This window comes from Cavia porcellus, unplaced genomic scaffold (genome assembly GCF_034190915.1).
Source record: "Cavia porcellus strain 051 isolate PalLab524CR breed Dunkin Hartley unplaced genomic scaffold, mCavPor4.1 scaffold_2, whole genome shotgun sequence".
Lineage (NCBI taxonomy): Eukaryota > Metazoa > Chordata > Mammalia > Rodentia > Caviidae > Cavia > Cavia porcellus.
Window position 1 is genome coordinate 92,133,869 of NW_026947485.1, and position 14,913 is coordinate 92,148,781.

Consider the following 14,913-nt stretch of genomic DNA (forward strand, 5'->3'; position numbering starts at 1 on the left):
TTCAATGAGATAATCAATGCAAAACAAATAGCACACGGCCTGGCCCTGTGTCAGGGTTAAGTAAATGTTAGCCATTGTTGTTTCATTCTTGCACCGGAATGCCCTTGTTTCCTCATAGTCAGATAGTTGACATACAATCATTTATTTTGTAGCCAGGATGCATTACCTGTAGTGAATAGACAACTGGATAGGCTACCATCTATTTGCTGAATGACCAGCAGGATTCACTTTTCGTTAGGTCTGTTTTATATCAATAAAATAAGGGAGACTGGCAGAGGTTTCCAAGGTTGCAAATTCAAATGTCCATAAGGCCAGATGGTAAAATCACTGGTGACTTGTGTGTGTGTGTGTGTGTGTGTGTGTGTGTGTGTTTTGAGACAGGGTCTCTATGCAGTTCAGGCTGTCTTGAGCTCACTTTGCAGCCCAGGCTGGTCTCGAACTCGCAACATTCCTCCCACCTTTGCCTCCCAAGTGCTGGGATTACAGGCGTGAGCCACTGCGATCAAAAAGAGCAGTGATGATTATGGTTAACTCCAGAGCTTTGCCATTTAGTATAGACTACTGACCAGAAGGATTGGCAGAGCCCTTGTTATTGGAAATAACAGACATAAGTCTGAATTTTAACCAGAATCTGCTTTGTTCTAAGGGCCCTAGGATTCGTAAGCACAGGAAATCTGACCAGGTTGCTATGGAGCACAAGCCACTTAAAAATATTCAAATCTTTACTTTTTTAATGTCAATCAAATAAACATTGGCTGGTGGGCTCTGAGATGCTGCCAGCTTTAAGAGCCTCTTATTGTGAATGGTTCTGGGCATGTGATATGAGGTAAAGACTAAGCCTGGGTGGCTTCTGAGAATGAAAGGTGTCTAATAATCTAACTGCTCAGCTCCCTGCTCTTTGCAACTTTGCAAACAGGGTTCCACTGACCCAAATCCAGACAACAGGAACCGGTGGTGTTGGAGGTATCCACCAGGAAAGAAGACAGTCCTGGGTTGTTAGAATCCAGCTTCGAAGGCCTCAAAAGTTTAATTTTTTTATATTCTCCAATGAATAATAACTATTCTGTTTCTCTCAGCACCTCTCTGCCACTTCCTGATAGCCCTAGGGACCAAAAGTTTCCTCCTTTTGGACAGAGAAAGCCCAGAGTTGGCTTCAGAACGGATATCCGGCCTACAGGACTAGGACGGGGCCTTACAGGACGCAGGAGCAGAGAGGGCAAAGACCTCATTGTTCCCTGGGGCCAAGCGGCCCTGCCCCTGGCCCAAGGAACAGGAGTGCAGACCCCAGGTTGACAGGAGAGCACCCATTCCTTAGGACGAGGGTTTTTGGAGAAAGCAGGAGAGCCGGCCTGGACCTTGATCTGATGTCTGATGTTCTGAGCTTAACAGTGGAAGACTCTAAAGGCCCCTAGATAAGTTCAGAATTTGAACACATTTCCATGCCGAGTCGCGCTGGCCTGGCTGTTCCTCATTAACAATCCACACTGCAGACTCAAGCTATTCCTCCTGCGTTTTCATAACTCAATCTGTGCGAGTCCAGCGTGTAATGAAGATTGTGGCTTGCGGGACCGGCGAGCTACAAGACGGTTTACTAGCTAGGCGCGGCGCTTCCCACGCTCAGATCCCAGCAGCGGCGCGATCCGAGTAAGATTCTCAGCCGGTTGGGGGCGCTCGGGCTGCGCCCACACCAAGGCAGGCAGGCGCCGGGTAGCCGCCGACTCGCGGAGCCCTTCCCGCCTTCCGAGCAAACAAAGTGCAGCTCTGTGAGCGACTTGGCACGTGTGCGTGCGAGACAGCAGGCAGCGGCCAGGCGGGCGGCCGAATGCCGGCTCCGGCGCCCAGCGGCTCACTCGTGGGCCCGCTTGGCCCCAGGTGGGCAGCGGACTGAGGGTTCTTCCACCCGAGTGCTCCGGGACCCCACGGCTCCCGCCCGGCTGAGGCGCTTCGCCTACTGCCGGCGTGGCCTGAGGACTCCGTGTTCCCGGCTGTGGGCACGGCGGGAAGGGGGAGAGCGGACCCCCACTCCGGGACCGGAGGCTCCCGCAGGGCTGGGGTGCTTTTGACTCGCCCGCCGGCCAGGCGGCGGCCACCTCCGCTCTCGGCGCCGTGCAGGGCGTGTCTCCGGCTCTCTCAGCGAAGGGCCCGCCAGACTGCGAGACTGCTGTGTTCGCCCCGCCCTAGCGCGAAGAGGACTACGACTCCCAGCAGGCCCCGCGCCACTTGCGCCGAGGCGGGAGGCGCGTCCGGACCTGCGCTTGCGCAGTGCGGCGGCCCGAGCCTGCGAGTACCACACCCCCGGGAGGGACGGAGGGGAGGTTGAAGCATCCGAGGCGTTAAAGCATCCGAGGGAGCCGGAGGGGAGGAGAATGGAGTGACAGAGACACGCGGAGGGTGGGGGGTGGGGGGGAAAGTGTTGAGGGAGGGGGGAGGGGGGACACGGAGGGAGGAAGAAGCGGCGGCGGCGGCTCCTCTGTGCAGAGGGGGAAACTCGAGGGCTCGGAGCAGGAATAATGCGGTAGGCGAGGCGGGCTGCTGGCTCCCGGCTCCGGCAGCAGCGGCGGCGGCGGCCCGAGCACCGGCAGCACCCAGACGCTGACAGCCCGGCCGGCGGCTCCCTCGCTGACCGCGGACTGTCAATGGAGCTGGAAAACATCGTGGCCAACACGGTCTTGCTGAAAGCCCGGGAAGGTAAGCGGTGGGGCCGGTGCGTGCCTGGCGCAGTCGCCGGGCCGGGGTGCGGAGTCTGCGGCGCGTGGGCTGGGGCCGCGCGTGTGCGGGATGCCCGCAGCGAGCCGGTCGCGTCCGGGCGGCTCGGGGAGCTGCTCGGAGACGCTGCGGAGCTCCTGCCCTGGGTCTCAGAGAGTGTAGACTTGGGCAGAGCCGGCTGCAGGGATTAAGATGCTAAAATATCCCCTGGTTTCCAGCTCTGACCCTGCAGATCGTGCCATCTCGGCAGCTGCTGAAAGGTCAGTTGGAAGAGCATTCTTTCAGGCAGAGACGGGCAAACGTGCAAATGAGATAGCTTTCCGAGTCGGCCCGGGATGGTTGGTTCTGGGAGTGCGAATGGTGTGTGGATGGTGGGAGGGGGTGCTGGGATTAGCAGAGGCCAAGTCTGCCTGCGCAGGCTGAGTTGGTAGAGACTATTGCTGGAAACCATCCGCTGGGAGTGTGTTTTAGGGAAATCCCGTCGGGTGGAAGGAAGCCTTTTAAAGGCAAAGTAAAATGTTAAGGAATTAGCAAGGTCGTAGTCTAATGAAACGATGGCTGTACAAGTCACCTAGAAAGTAATTCAGGATTTCGGATATCATAATTATTTTTTTTGTGGGTGAGGTGGTAGGTGGAGGTAGATACCGGAATTGTTTAGTTTTGTTTCAGTTAAGGTAAGTGTGCTGGTGCTTTATGCATTTCTGATGCAAATGATAGATTTCCTGCGTTTAGCTAGCAGGAAGTATCCTCTAAATAGAATGGGTAAGATCTTAAGTCATACCTATAAGTATGTATTTTGACTCTTTCTGGAGACGAAAAAATTTTTAAAAAGTGGCCCTGAAACTTAACTGCTTTCTGAAAGGATTGTGTTGTGGGTGTATAAACATGCATATTTAGGAATACCTGGAATTTATGTAACTTCTCGTTTGCCAAGATTTGGGTTCTGGTGTGCAGCTTTTTTATAAAAAGGGAAGTGGTTTTTTCCTTTCCCGGGAGGAGGTTTTATTTGATACCCAAGGTAGAAGGCAAACTAAGTAAGGTCTTGACTTTAGAAGGATCCTTAGTAAGCAACCCATGAAAATGCCATACCTACTTCTTAATATTTTCATTCACCCACTTTGATGAATGAAGGAAGGATTTCTGGCCAGCAATAAAACGATTCATGTTTATCCAGCCCATTCCATCACCTTGTGGCTCGGAACAGGCCGTGTGGCTAGGTGATGCACACAACCCACCCTGGGCTGGGTTTCAGCAACTCACCCGGGTGTTCAGGTCACACTTCTATGGTTGCTCGTCCTTCTAAAACAGCTCTGATGTAGCCACCTGGAAGATTTATTTTGAAGTCCCTGAAGGAAGCAGTGCTTTGAAAATACTGAGCAGAGTTTAAAATATGCAAGTCCATCTCCGCAATTCCTGTTCACTCAGCTTTGGTATGAACAGATTTCTAGGGGAGACTGTTACTTGGTGATTTCAGATTAAAGTTAGCGAGCGAGCTAGCTAGCGAGCTAGCTAGCTTGCTTGCTTGCTTGCTTTCTTATACTCTGACATCTTTAGTGAACTAGATTAAAGTGGGGGCATTGAGCTTTCCTCTGGGCTGGACAGGATAGTCCTGGAGAGAAAAAAGAAAGCAAGCCCCCTGCCTGCAAGCTTTGCACCAGCCCCCTAGTGGTGGGACACAGTTATACATGGCAGGGTCACAGGGGTGGGAAAGTTTTTATCCTCCCTCCATTCTGAAATTCTTTCTCAGGAAATCTCTAGATAGGGTGGTGCTGGAGACCTTGCAAGTTTCACTGGTTCCTCTTGTTTTCCAGGAAATCTGCTCCCCAAATTTGTTTCAATAGACATTTGTTTGCCTGGAGGAATACTTTCCCCTTCCCTTAGCATTTGGTTGAGCTTTTAAAAATGTTTTTCCTTCCAAGTACTAACCAGGCCTGGCCCTACTTAGCTTCTGAGATCAATCAAGATCAGGAGTGTTCAGGGTGGTATAACTGTGGATTTCCATATGATGGATATGAGCAGTATGTATACCTAAGATGTACCAATAAACTTAACTAAAGTAAAATAAAATAAAAATGTTTTCCTTAGAGTGGGCAAACAGATACCAGTTAGTCCTCTCTCCAGTTGTTCTTCCCAGAGTTTTGCTAAAATGAATTTACTGACTGATCTTTTTGTTTGTCAGGTTAAGAAAAAAATTTTTCCAGAGCCATAGGGAGGAGAGCAGCAGGTTGGAAGTGTGCTTGGAATGACAGACTCCCCTGGGACAGAATTACAGTGATTAGAAGTGCTCAAGAATGTGCCCTTCACTTTTTTTCCTTTTAAAGTATTTTTCAGTTTTTTTTTTTTTCATGGTGAGAAATAGCTCTCGAAGATGCCTTAGAAGTGGAGAGGTCTCTGCCTGTAAGGAAATAGGGACAGACTGACATATGAGCAAGAAATTATCATCCATGCAGCAGCCACATTTTTTCCATTTGCATTTCCCGCATTTTCTCTGTTGATTCTAGAAAGAGTCCACAATTTTAGATGCGTCTGTTTAATAAAGCCTAGACTTTTATTTGAAATTTGTGTCAATATATCTTAATTACTGTGGAAGAGTTAAGAAATAAAAACCGTTTGTTTTTCTCTTTTTAGTTTTCTACTTGAAGTCATTCTATTAAATATTATGATTGCCCAAATAACCACACTATCTAAATATTTTTAAATGAACATTTCAGCCAGGTTAGTGAAACAGGTAACAAATTTTATGGTACATAAAATAATCTGAGTTATTAAAAATGGTTAAAAGCACTTTGTAAGCTGGGTGTGGCGGTATACACCTGTAATCCCAAAACTCAGGAGGCTGATATAGGAGGATCTAGCAAGTTTGAGGCTCACCTGGGCTATATAGGGAGATTCTGTCTCCAAAAAACAAAACAAAAGCCACACCAAACAAATAAAAACAAAAAAACCAACCAAACAAACAAAACATTAAAAGATGCTTACGAATGGCTACAGATGAGAAATACAGTGGGCAAATGTGAAATTTAATTTGGTTCATTTAACAAAATACACTGTAAATAATTTAAAATGTGACTTTCAAGTAAAACTCATTGTTGCCCCAAACAGTAAAGAGACAGACCTTGAAGAAAGACAGGCACACTTTCCACATGCTGTAATTTGATGTCTATAGGTAACTTTGGGGTCTATCTTTGGATATTACCAAGTTTTCTTAAAGGCAAATAAATGACTTGTATGTTGATTGTATATTCAAATTCATACCATAATGGAACAAGTATGAAGTAGAAAACATTAATGTATTGAAATAGCCTATAAGTGGAGTGGGGTAAAGTGATTCATTGTAAATAATTAGAAAATATACCAAGCAAGTTGTACTTTAGTGCCGGTTATTTTGAAATAAGAAAAGATGGCCAGGCATCGTGGCATATTTCTCTATGCCCAGAACTCAGAGGCTGAGGCAGGAGGGGGAGGGTCACCATGAGTTCAAGACCAGCCTGGGCTACATAGCAGCTACTAGATTATGTCTTAAAATAAAAAACAAACAATAAAGTACTAAATTCAAAATTTTGAAGCTGCTGAAATCTATTTTGTGGGCTGTTTATTTGTCCTGATCTTAGGAAAAAACATCAACTTGAACACCCTTAGGGACTTCAGATTACTCTCCTAAGAAATGGTTAAGGAAAAAAGAAGTAAGTTGAGAGTGAACTCATGCCAGTTTTTGGAAATGAACTAAGTGATTAAGCATTTAATGAAAAAGAGACCCAGACTAACTCTTCTATCTGTTTACATTTCAGAATCTCAGAAAATTGGCAGGCAAGCTAGTGTTGAAATAATGGCAGTGAGAAAGAGTGTTTGCAGAATGCCTTTTATGTGTCTTTTTTGGGTTTATTATTGCTGTACAAATCCTTGCTTTTCTCACCATGTAGATCTGTTGTATCAGTACTGAGTGAGAAATGGTGAGAAGAAATTTTGCAAGAGCCTACCTTTCCTTTCTTCTCAGGCCAGCAGTTGTCATATCTGATCAATAAAGACGTCAGGAGAAGTATTGATCACATTTTCCTGAGCTTGAGCCTAGCAAGCACTGACAGAAATTAGGAATGTAATGACTTTGCCATTTGTCACAACTGCCAAAAACCAGACTGTGCAAGAACCGTTTTCTCAGTGAGCTCCATGACTCGCTGGCCTGGATATTCCTGATGATCCAGGTTAGGAACAAGGGGCCAGAGGAGAGTTAAGGAGGGCAGCAGAAGAGAGTGTACCAGCATCTGACCTTGGGAGGGGCAGGCTCTGCTTTGGACAGATAGATCTGGCATTCCACAGCAGGGGCCAAGCCAGCGCCCTCCCCGCCTCTTCCCTTGTGCCTCCAGTGATGCTGAAGCTGGAACAGGGCTCTCTTAAGTTATAAGAAGGTGGATGTCTGAAGCTCATAGCCCTCTCACTGCTCTGGGGAGGCAGCTCGTTCCTTCAGTCTTAAAGTATAAGAGAACAACAGCTTTCATCCTTAAAAAGGCTTCTCAACTTGTTTGAAAGCAGCCTGGCCTATGAAACACAACTGTTAAATGAAACTGCCTATTTTATTTATTTATTTATTTTTAAAGTTTCCTTTTCAGTACTGACAATTTGTAGGTAGAGAAACCAAAGGCAGTGTTTCCAGAAGGCCTTGCTTTCTTAAAGAAAGTTTTCAAATGATGATTGCAGTTAATCTAGCTGTCTGTTTTTATAATCATCAGATAAATGCCCACAAGACTCTCATCTTTCAGTAGCTTAGCTGCTTCTTGTCAGAGTCTGAACTCTAAGGAGCGTAATTCTTCCAGTGCCCAAACTAACCTTTCTTTAAATTATGTCTTTGAAAGCTGTAACTCTTGTAGTGGCTTGCTAAATGATACCCTTTGGGTCTGTGCTAAAGGCTTTAAGAATGCCAAGTGATTTTCAGAAACAGGCTCGATATATGACCAAATTCACCTTCAGCACGAGCTATTCAACTCATTCCTAGCAACTCTCAGTATTCTGATGAAACCACTGAGGACTGTGGGCAATGTTTAACATTAACGTTTGCTGCCAATATATTTGTGACTCAAGAGTGGCATGAGATATGGATATTTTTGAAATAAAATATTTTATGACTGCAAAATAAAAGTCTTATGGTTGTTATTGCCATAGAGCATCCTATTCAGAAGTGAAATTTTGACAAAATAAGCAAAAAAGGTGACACATTAAATATATCAGTAATGTTTTCTGTCTGATTGTCCTCAGTCTCCATCAGTTATATCCAAATAGAATAGAGAAGACAGTGACTCTTTAAGATTTGATTTTAAATCATTAAAACAAATTATGACCTTAGGTAACAGGGGTGATTTCTACTAACCTATTCTGTTATACTTCAGTGAAAATTTTTATTTAAAACCATCCCAAATATTGACAAGTTTTACTTTTGGGGGATTAAGATAGTTTTGTTCCTTTCACTACCATCTAAACACTGGAGGAAGCAGTCCGTTTTGTGTAAGTCATGCTACTTTTCAAAGAGAAAGCAGTTACTTCCTGATGAGATCCTGCTCCACCCATGTTTCTCGTTTCAAGAAAACCATTCTGGAATTGTCTTCCAAAACACAAAGGTCAAACTTGCTTATGCATTCATTCATCATTTGACTGTTGGAGGCTACTTGGGATGTCAGCCTTGGATAAAAGCAACAAAAGATGGGTTAAAAGATGCAATTAAGTCAAGCATGATGGTGAATGCATTTAATCTCAGTATTCTGGAAGGCTGAGGTAGGATCACAGTTTGAACCCAGGCTGGGCAGTTTAGCAAGTTTGCAAGATCCTGTCTCTTAAAAAAAGCAGGAGGGTAGGGCCTTTGAAGGTGTAACTCAGTGTGAAAGTCCTGAGCGCAACCTTCATTTTAGGAGATATGTGGTAAAGCGATTTACTTGGTGGAGTATGGTAATACACATCTGTGGTCCCAACTACTTGAGAGGCTGAGACAGGAAGATTGCAAGTTCCAAGTAACCTGGACAGTGTAGCAGGACCCTGGGATATAACTCAGTGGTAGAGCATTTGCCTCGTATGTGTGAGGTCCTGGGTACAGTCTCCAGTAAGAAATGGGTGGGTGGGGGGAAAGGAAAGGTAGTTGAGTATCACCATTACTGCTTATCTTTTGGGGATTTGTTTTTTTGTAGTGATACTGTGATCAAATTCAGGACCTCATGCATGTTGGATGAGTACTCTACCACTGAGCCACACTCCCCTGTCCTTTCTTAGGCTTTTAAACTGATAAAATGGATATGAGTAGAACCGGATCTTTTCTCTCCAAAGAGGCGAAGCTGACTGTTGTAAACTTTGTAACTGGTCACAATATATTGATTCTGCTATGCCTAGAATTTGGACAGTGGCCTATGAGACCAATATGTAACTTAAGAATTATTAGAAGTCATACTTGAGGGATGAACCTGAATCTGGAAGAGGATTTCTAATTTTCTCTAGGAGATTGTAGGAACTCCTACAAGTGGAAGCTAGTGAAAATGGTGGCAGGAAGGCTGTTAGGCTGAGGAAGGAAGAGATCCGTAAGGAGACCTGGCATGCAGTGGTGTCTTCTGGTAGAACGTTGGTGCCTTTCCATAGCAGAGGCCTGGGCAGTTTGATGGCCTGCAGTTCTAGACTGGAGAAGGTAGAAGCCACCTTCTTCTTCTTCTTCTTCTTCTTTTTTTTTTTTTTTGTAGTACTGGGGGTTGAACTCATGACCTTGCACTTGCCAGGCAGGCGCCTAGGCCACTGAGGTAAATCCCCGGCTCCAGCTGCTTTCCTTTTGGCTTTGTGTGTGTGTGTGTGTGTGTGTGTGTGTGTGTGTGTGTGTGATGGTGGTGGTGGTACTGGGGATTGAACCCAGGCCCTTTGCACTCAACTACATCCCCCGCCCTTTTTTGAGTCGTGGTCTTGCTAAATTACTAAATTGCCTAGGCTGGGTTCAAACTGGGGTTATCCTGCGTTAGCCTCTCAGAGTACTGGGATTACAGAAGTGTACCTCCACGCTCAGCTTCTTATTGGGGTTGAGTTGGGTACACCTCTGAATGGCATATCACTGGGAATGACCCCAAAATATTAAAAACAGTCTGGTTCTCTAAAAGAGGTCTTTCCAATATGGTAACCACTAGCTAGCTGTACATCACCATTTAGATTTAAATTAATTAAAGTAAATTCATTTCTCCAAGTGTGCTAGCACTTTGCAGTGCTCAGTAGCCATGAGGCTATGGCTGCCATGTTGGGCGGAGCAGTGTAGAATATTCTATGACAATGGAAGATTCATTTGGATTGAGCAGCTCTAGAGAGTTCTCCACAGTAAATGAATGTGATAATCCCATAGCAACAACCACTGGTACTACTACTTCTTCCTCTATTTCCCCCACCTCTTCTTCCTTCTTTTCCCTTTCCTCCTCTTCTTCCTTCTCATCCTCTTCTTCCTCTTCCTCCTCTTCCTCGTCTTTTTTTGTTCCTCGTCTTTTGTCTGTTTTTTTGAGGGAGTATAGCGCAGACTGAGAAAAGAAGGGAGATAATGCAGCCCTTTGAGACTGATTCTCCTAAGAGGAAGACTCAGTTCATGGGTGTCAGTGACACCCCCTGCTGCCCTGCATCTGGTTGAGAAATTTGCTTAAATTGAGCAACTGAGTTTCCTGATTCAAATTAAGTGCATTATATAGACACTGAGCCCATGTTCCTTCTTGAAACTCCTAATGTGAGGATATTTTGAAAGAGTCATTTTATCAGGGAACAAAAATAAGTTGTGTAATAGCAGCAGATCCACAGAAGGAAGAAAAAGAAAATTCCATAGCATTCGAAAACCTCATCTAAAATGAGGTTGAAAATAGGCAAAACAATTTGAAGGGCTTCCATTTCTTCTGAACAGGACAGACTGAAATAAAAACCAAGATGTATTTAAAGCTGTCAAAGACAGACTGTTCTTGTAACCACTTCAAAATGGTTTCTCCTTAAATATTGTTTCTTGTGCAATTTGAAACATTTTAACAGTAACCCAGTTAGGACACACTTATAAAGGAACAGAAAGCATTTGAAACAATAAAACAGTTGGTTTCTTGTTCTTCCCCATCTAAGGGAGGAACCCCATTTGAAATTGTGCCAGAGTCCTTAGTTACATCCTCCTGACCCAGGGAAGTCATCAATTAGGCCACTTTGATAGGACTGCCACGACTTCAGGAGTTTGTAATCTGTGGAGGATCAATATTTCTTAAAAAGGCAACAATGAAGTTAACCTCAAAGGACAACTTCCGGGCCTGAGCAGAAGGCAAAAGAAACAGAGATGAACAGATAAGAACGTTCCTGTGTGGTTGTGAAGTGGCAGAAGCCACACGCTGCCAGGTCCTGGGCTGTGCCCAGCCTTTGTAGTCATTCTGCTGTTCTTTCTTCCCAGAAGAGAGATTACCCCTACTATTGGGGGAATTAGAGGTAAAGAAAGGAAAGCAATGTCTAAGGTCACTTGCACTTGGGGAGCAGTTATATGTTGACCTCCCTCACCCTTCAGTGTCCCCATGTTCCGAAACAAATCTTTCCTTGCCCCTATGCTGCTGAGCTGTATCCCTGGCCCGTATATGGTTTTAAAATGTGAATGCCCATGAGATTGTAACTGTGGAAGAACAAGCAGGTCTCTTTCAGATTCACTGCAACAAGAGACAAACTGGGACCATAATTTCCTTTGCAGTCCCTGGTTTCAGACAAGTGCACCTTTGAAAGCAGTTGGGAGCCAAGCATGGTAGTGCACCCCTATAATCTCAGTGATATCTCTACTCTGGAAGGTCAAGGCAGGTTGGTTACAACCTTGGGGCAATACATTCTGGGTAATTTAGCAACTTACTGAGACCCTGTCTCAAAATATAAAATAGTAAGGGCTGGGAATGTAGTTCAGTGAGAAGGGCATAGGTATAATCCCTGGTACTGCCAAAACCAAACCCAACCCAACTCAAACCCAAACCCAAACCCAAACCCAAAACACAAAACAAAAAGCAGTGAGGTAAAGTAATTCCAACTAGGTGGTGAATGACTGAGGAGTGAGTCTTTACTGTAGGCATTTTCTATTTCAAAGGTATAACAATGTTTCAACTTAAAATGAGTGTGTTTGCAGGGTGGGTGGGCTCTATACATGCCCTGTAGCTGTGTATACATGTCTACATGTGCACAAACACATGTGCTTACATGGCTATAACCTTTCTGGAGCTCCATTACCTGTATTCTTCCATCAAATGAGTAAGGTTAGTCAAACTTTTGCTATTCTTCCTCCCAGCAGGGTCAGTGGCCAGAGATCTGTGGTCTTAGGGAAGGCAAAGGGTGGGCCACATCACTGGCAGCAGTGCTGTTTCCTTTCCTTGGCAGGGCCAAGAAGTAGGCAGTGAGCAGGCCAGTTGGAGCTGGCCTGGCTTACCCTGTGTAGGCCACATCTGCCTCACTGCCCCTTTTTGCTCTCTTGGTCCTTCCTGACTTCAGGTACCTCTGCCTGATGGTGGGACCTTAGTGTATATTCAGGTCTCTGTGGCTAGATTTCTTTATATTATTTTTTGTTTGAGCTAGGGTCTCACTATGTTCCCCAGGCTGGCCTCAAACTCATGGTGATCCTTTTATATCAGCCTCCTGAGTGCTGGGATTACAGGCATGTGCCACCACCCCTGGCTAAGTTCATCTACTACAAAAGTAGAGGGCTGGTGTAGGGGAGGTCAGAGGATTCTTCTGGCAGATTGCAGGGCACCAGGTGCCCCTCTTGAAGATTGCACTATCCTCCTCCCACTGCTTTTAGGGTTAATCTCTTTCCATTTTGTTAGTATTAACCTTAGAAGTGTTTGCATTTAGAACTATGCCAGTGTGTGTGTGTGTGTGTGTGTGTGTGTGTGTGTGTGTGTGTGTGCTGCATTAATTTAGCAACTTTGTGAAACAAAGTCTAAGATTCACAAATGTTGGAGAGTGCTCTGCCACCAGACTTGGCATCCTGCAGGAGCCAGCACATTGTCACTGTCTGGTCATGAGAGGACAGGAAGTGATGCCTTTGATCTGCTCTTGCAGGGGAAGTATAGCTCTGAGCTTGCCCACCTCAGGAACGGAAGGGGGTAAGGGGTAGAATTACCCAACTATAGAATAGTTAGAACCATGTGAGCAGTTGGCTTGCCTATTTCATAAAAGATCTTATGAAACTTCATTTGAAGATGAAATTCCGTCTTGGCCAAGCCTTAGCACTTCTGAATGGAAAGTAACCTGGAAGGGTCAACAAGGGGCCCAGGCAGAGCAGCTTCCAATGACTGATGCAGAAAAGCTTTCTGCTTGTTTTCACGTTGTCTGTTAAGAGGACCAGGACGAGCTTACTGATGGGTAGACAGCAGCATCCTTGAGAAGGAGCTAGGAGTTGTAGTGGGTGAAGTGACCACAAAGCATCAGGCTGCTGAGTAGAGTGACAGAGTGCCCAACACCCACCTTTGCTCAGCCGAGTGCCGTTGTGGGTGGATGCCACTGAGCCTGCAGTCACAGACAAGGAGGGCATATGTCAGAGGAGGGTGTGCCCAGGACATAATAGACGTTCAGAAATGTTTCCAGAATGAGTGGCTGATGCTCTGTCTGTGTTGCATGAAGGACAGGGCAGAGCAGAGCAATTAGGATTCCCTAAAGAAAAGGCCTTGATGTCACAGTAGATGGTAAATTAGGAAATGTTCCAACATGGTTAAGGAAGATTAACTAAGGGTCGAGGGCCCATAGGAAAATGTTTTCCAAATGTTTGTCTTAACTGTAAAAAAAATGTTTGGTGACCCTTCCCCCTTTCCCCTAAGTTGGAAGTGGTTTGTTTTTGTTGTTTTGGTAGAAATAAATATTTGCATTAAACCAAATGTTTGGGGCAAACAGTTCTCCCCCATTCCCAGGCTCTGTGGGGCTCTGTGTTGGTCAGAGGGGATGTTTCATGCTGATAATACTCATTCCTTTTTTGGCCAAATCGAAGGTAGCTTAGGACATGGTCTTCGCATGCTTTTCCCATCACTGTTAGCGTGAGGCTGAGCAAATGAAAAGAAAACAGGAAGCCAAGCAGGATCCCCACAGACCCAGGTATGGCTGATGACCGGTGTTTGAAGGATGTAATCATTAAAGTAAAGTTGCCTTTATGCTTACGGCAGGGAGGCTGGATCCAATTAAGACAAGGAAAACGGGTATGTTAATGCGGAGGAAAAAGTTCTAAACAGTTGATTCTGTAATCTCTCTGAAGAGGAAAAGGCCAGTGTGATGGGGCTTTATGGATGATGCCAAACTCTATGATATATAATAATTAGTAACCACCGGTTATTCTGCCGCATACTCATTCTCCAAACCACTAACCAGTGCTTGGGATGGAATGTACCAGGCCTAGATATTTGCCCCAGATGTGTTCTCATCAGTAGTATCCAATTAGAGGAAATTTTCAAAATTAAGGCTTAATTCTCTATAATAGACAGCAAAATATAAATTACAGAGGAAAACCCTGATTTCCTTGGATGGCTGAGTGGGTTACCAAGGTGAGGACTGGTCTTCACATTGCCTTCAAGGACACCTCTCGTTTACATTTTGGTAACCATTGGGTGACTGCCTGTGTTGGGTCGTGGTGCCTGGTGTGCTTGCTAATCTTCTTAGTCACTTAAAAACATCTCAGGGACACTGGCAGAGAGAACATTTGAAAGGCCCGAGGAAGTGCTAAGCAGTGAACCTGGGTCCTTGGAATTTCTTTGGCGTCTGATGGGCCTGTGTGTTCCAAAAGTCTGTCTGGCATATGAGAGCGTGGGGCTTTAATAGAAGCAAAATTCTGATTGAAAGAGCCCCAGGTTGGCCGCTGCCTCTTGTTTAGTACCAAACATTTGATACTGAGTCGGACTGCTGTGTAGTAGGCACTGTACTGGACTCTGAGAGAATCAGGTGGGCAATAGGCATCTTTTTCAAAGCAGTAAAAATTAGCAAGCATTTTGTGGCCATCGTTTTATTTCTTTCCTATCCTGCGACTTTTTTTTTTTTTTTTTTTTTCCTTCTCCATTCTTAGAGATGAGGAATCTGAGGCTTGAGAGGTATGTCTTAGCCTATAGCACTTGGCCAGTTCCAGAGCCTTGGGCCCAGGACCAAATACTATCTCTATGTCTGATTCTCCTTATTCTGCATCCAGCTGCTGTCCTCATAATCTTACCAGCTATTTGGAATATCAACACTAACCTACACGAG

General features: G+C 45.2%; 1 protein-coding gene across 1 annotated transcript in view; it reads left to right on the plus strand.

Annotated features, from left to right (window-relative positions):
- The first annotated feature begins 2,425 nt into the window (after positions 1-2,425).
- Positions 2,426-14,913, plus strand: part of Grk5 (G protein-coupled receptor kinase 5) — a 215,301-nt gene continuing 202,813 nt past the window's right edge. Inside the window, exon 1 of the mRNA XM_003479633.5 lies at positions 2,426-2,688. Coding sequence (XP_003479681.2) covers positions 2,637-2,688 — 52 coding nt within the window. The 5' untranslated portion in view covers positions 2,426-2,636. The remainder of the gene's footprint in view (positions 2,689-14,913) is intronic.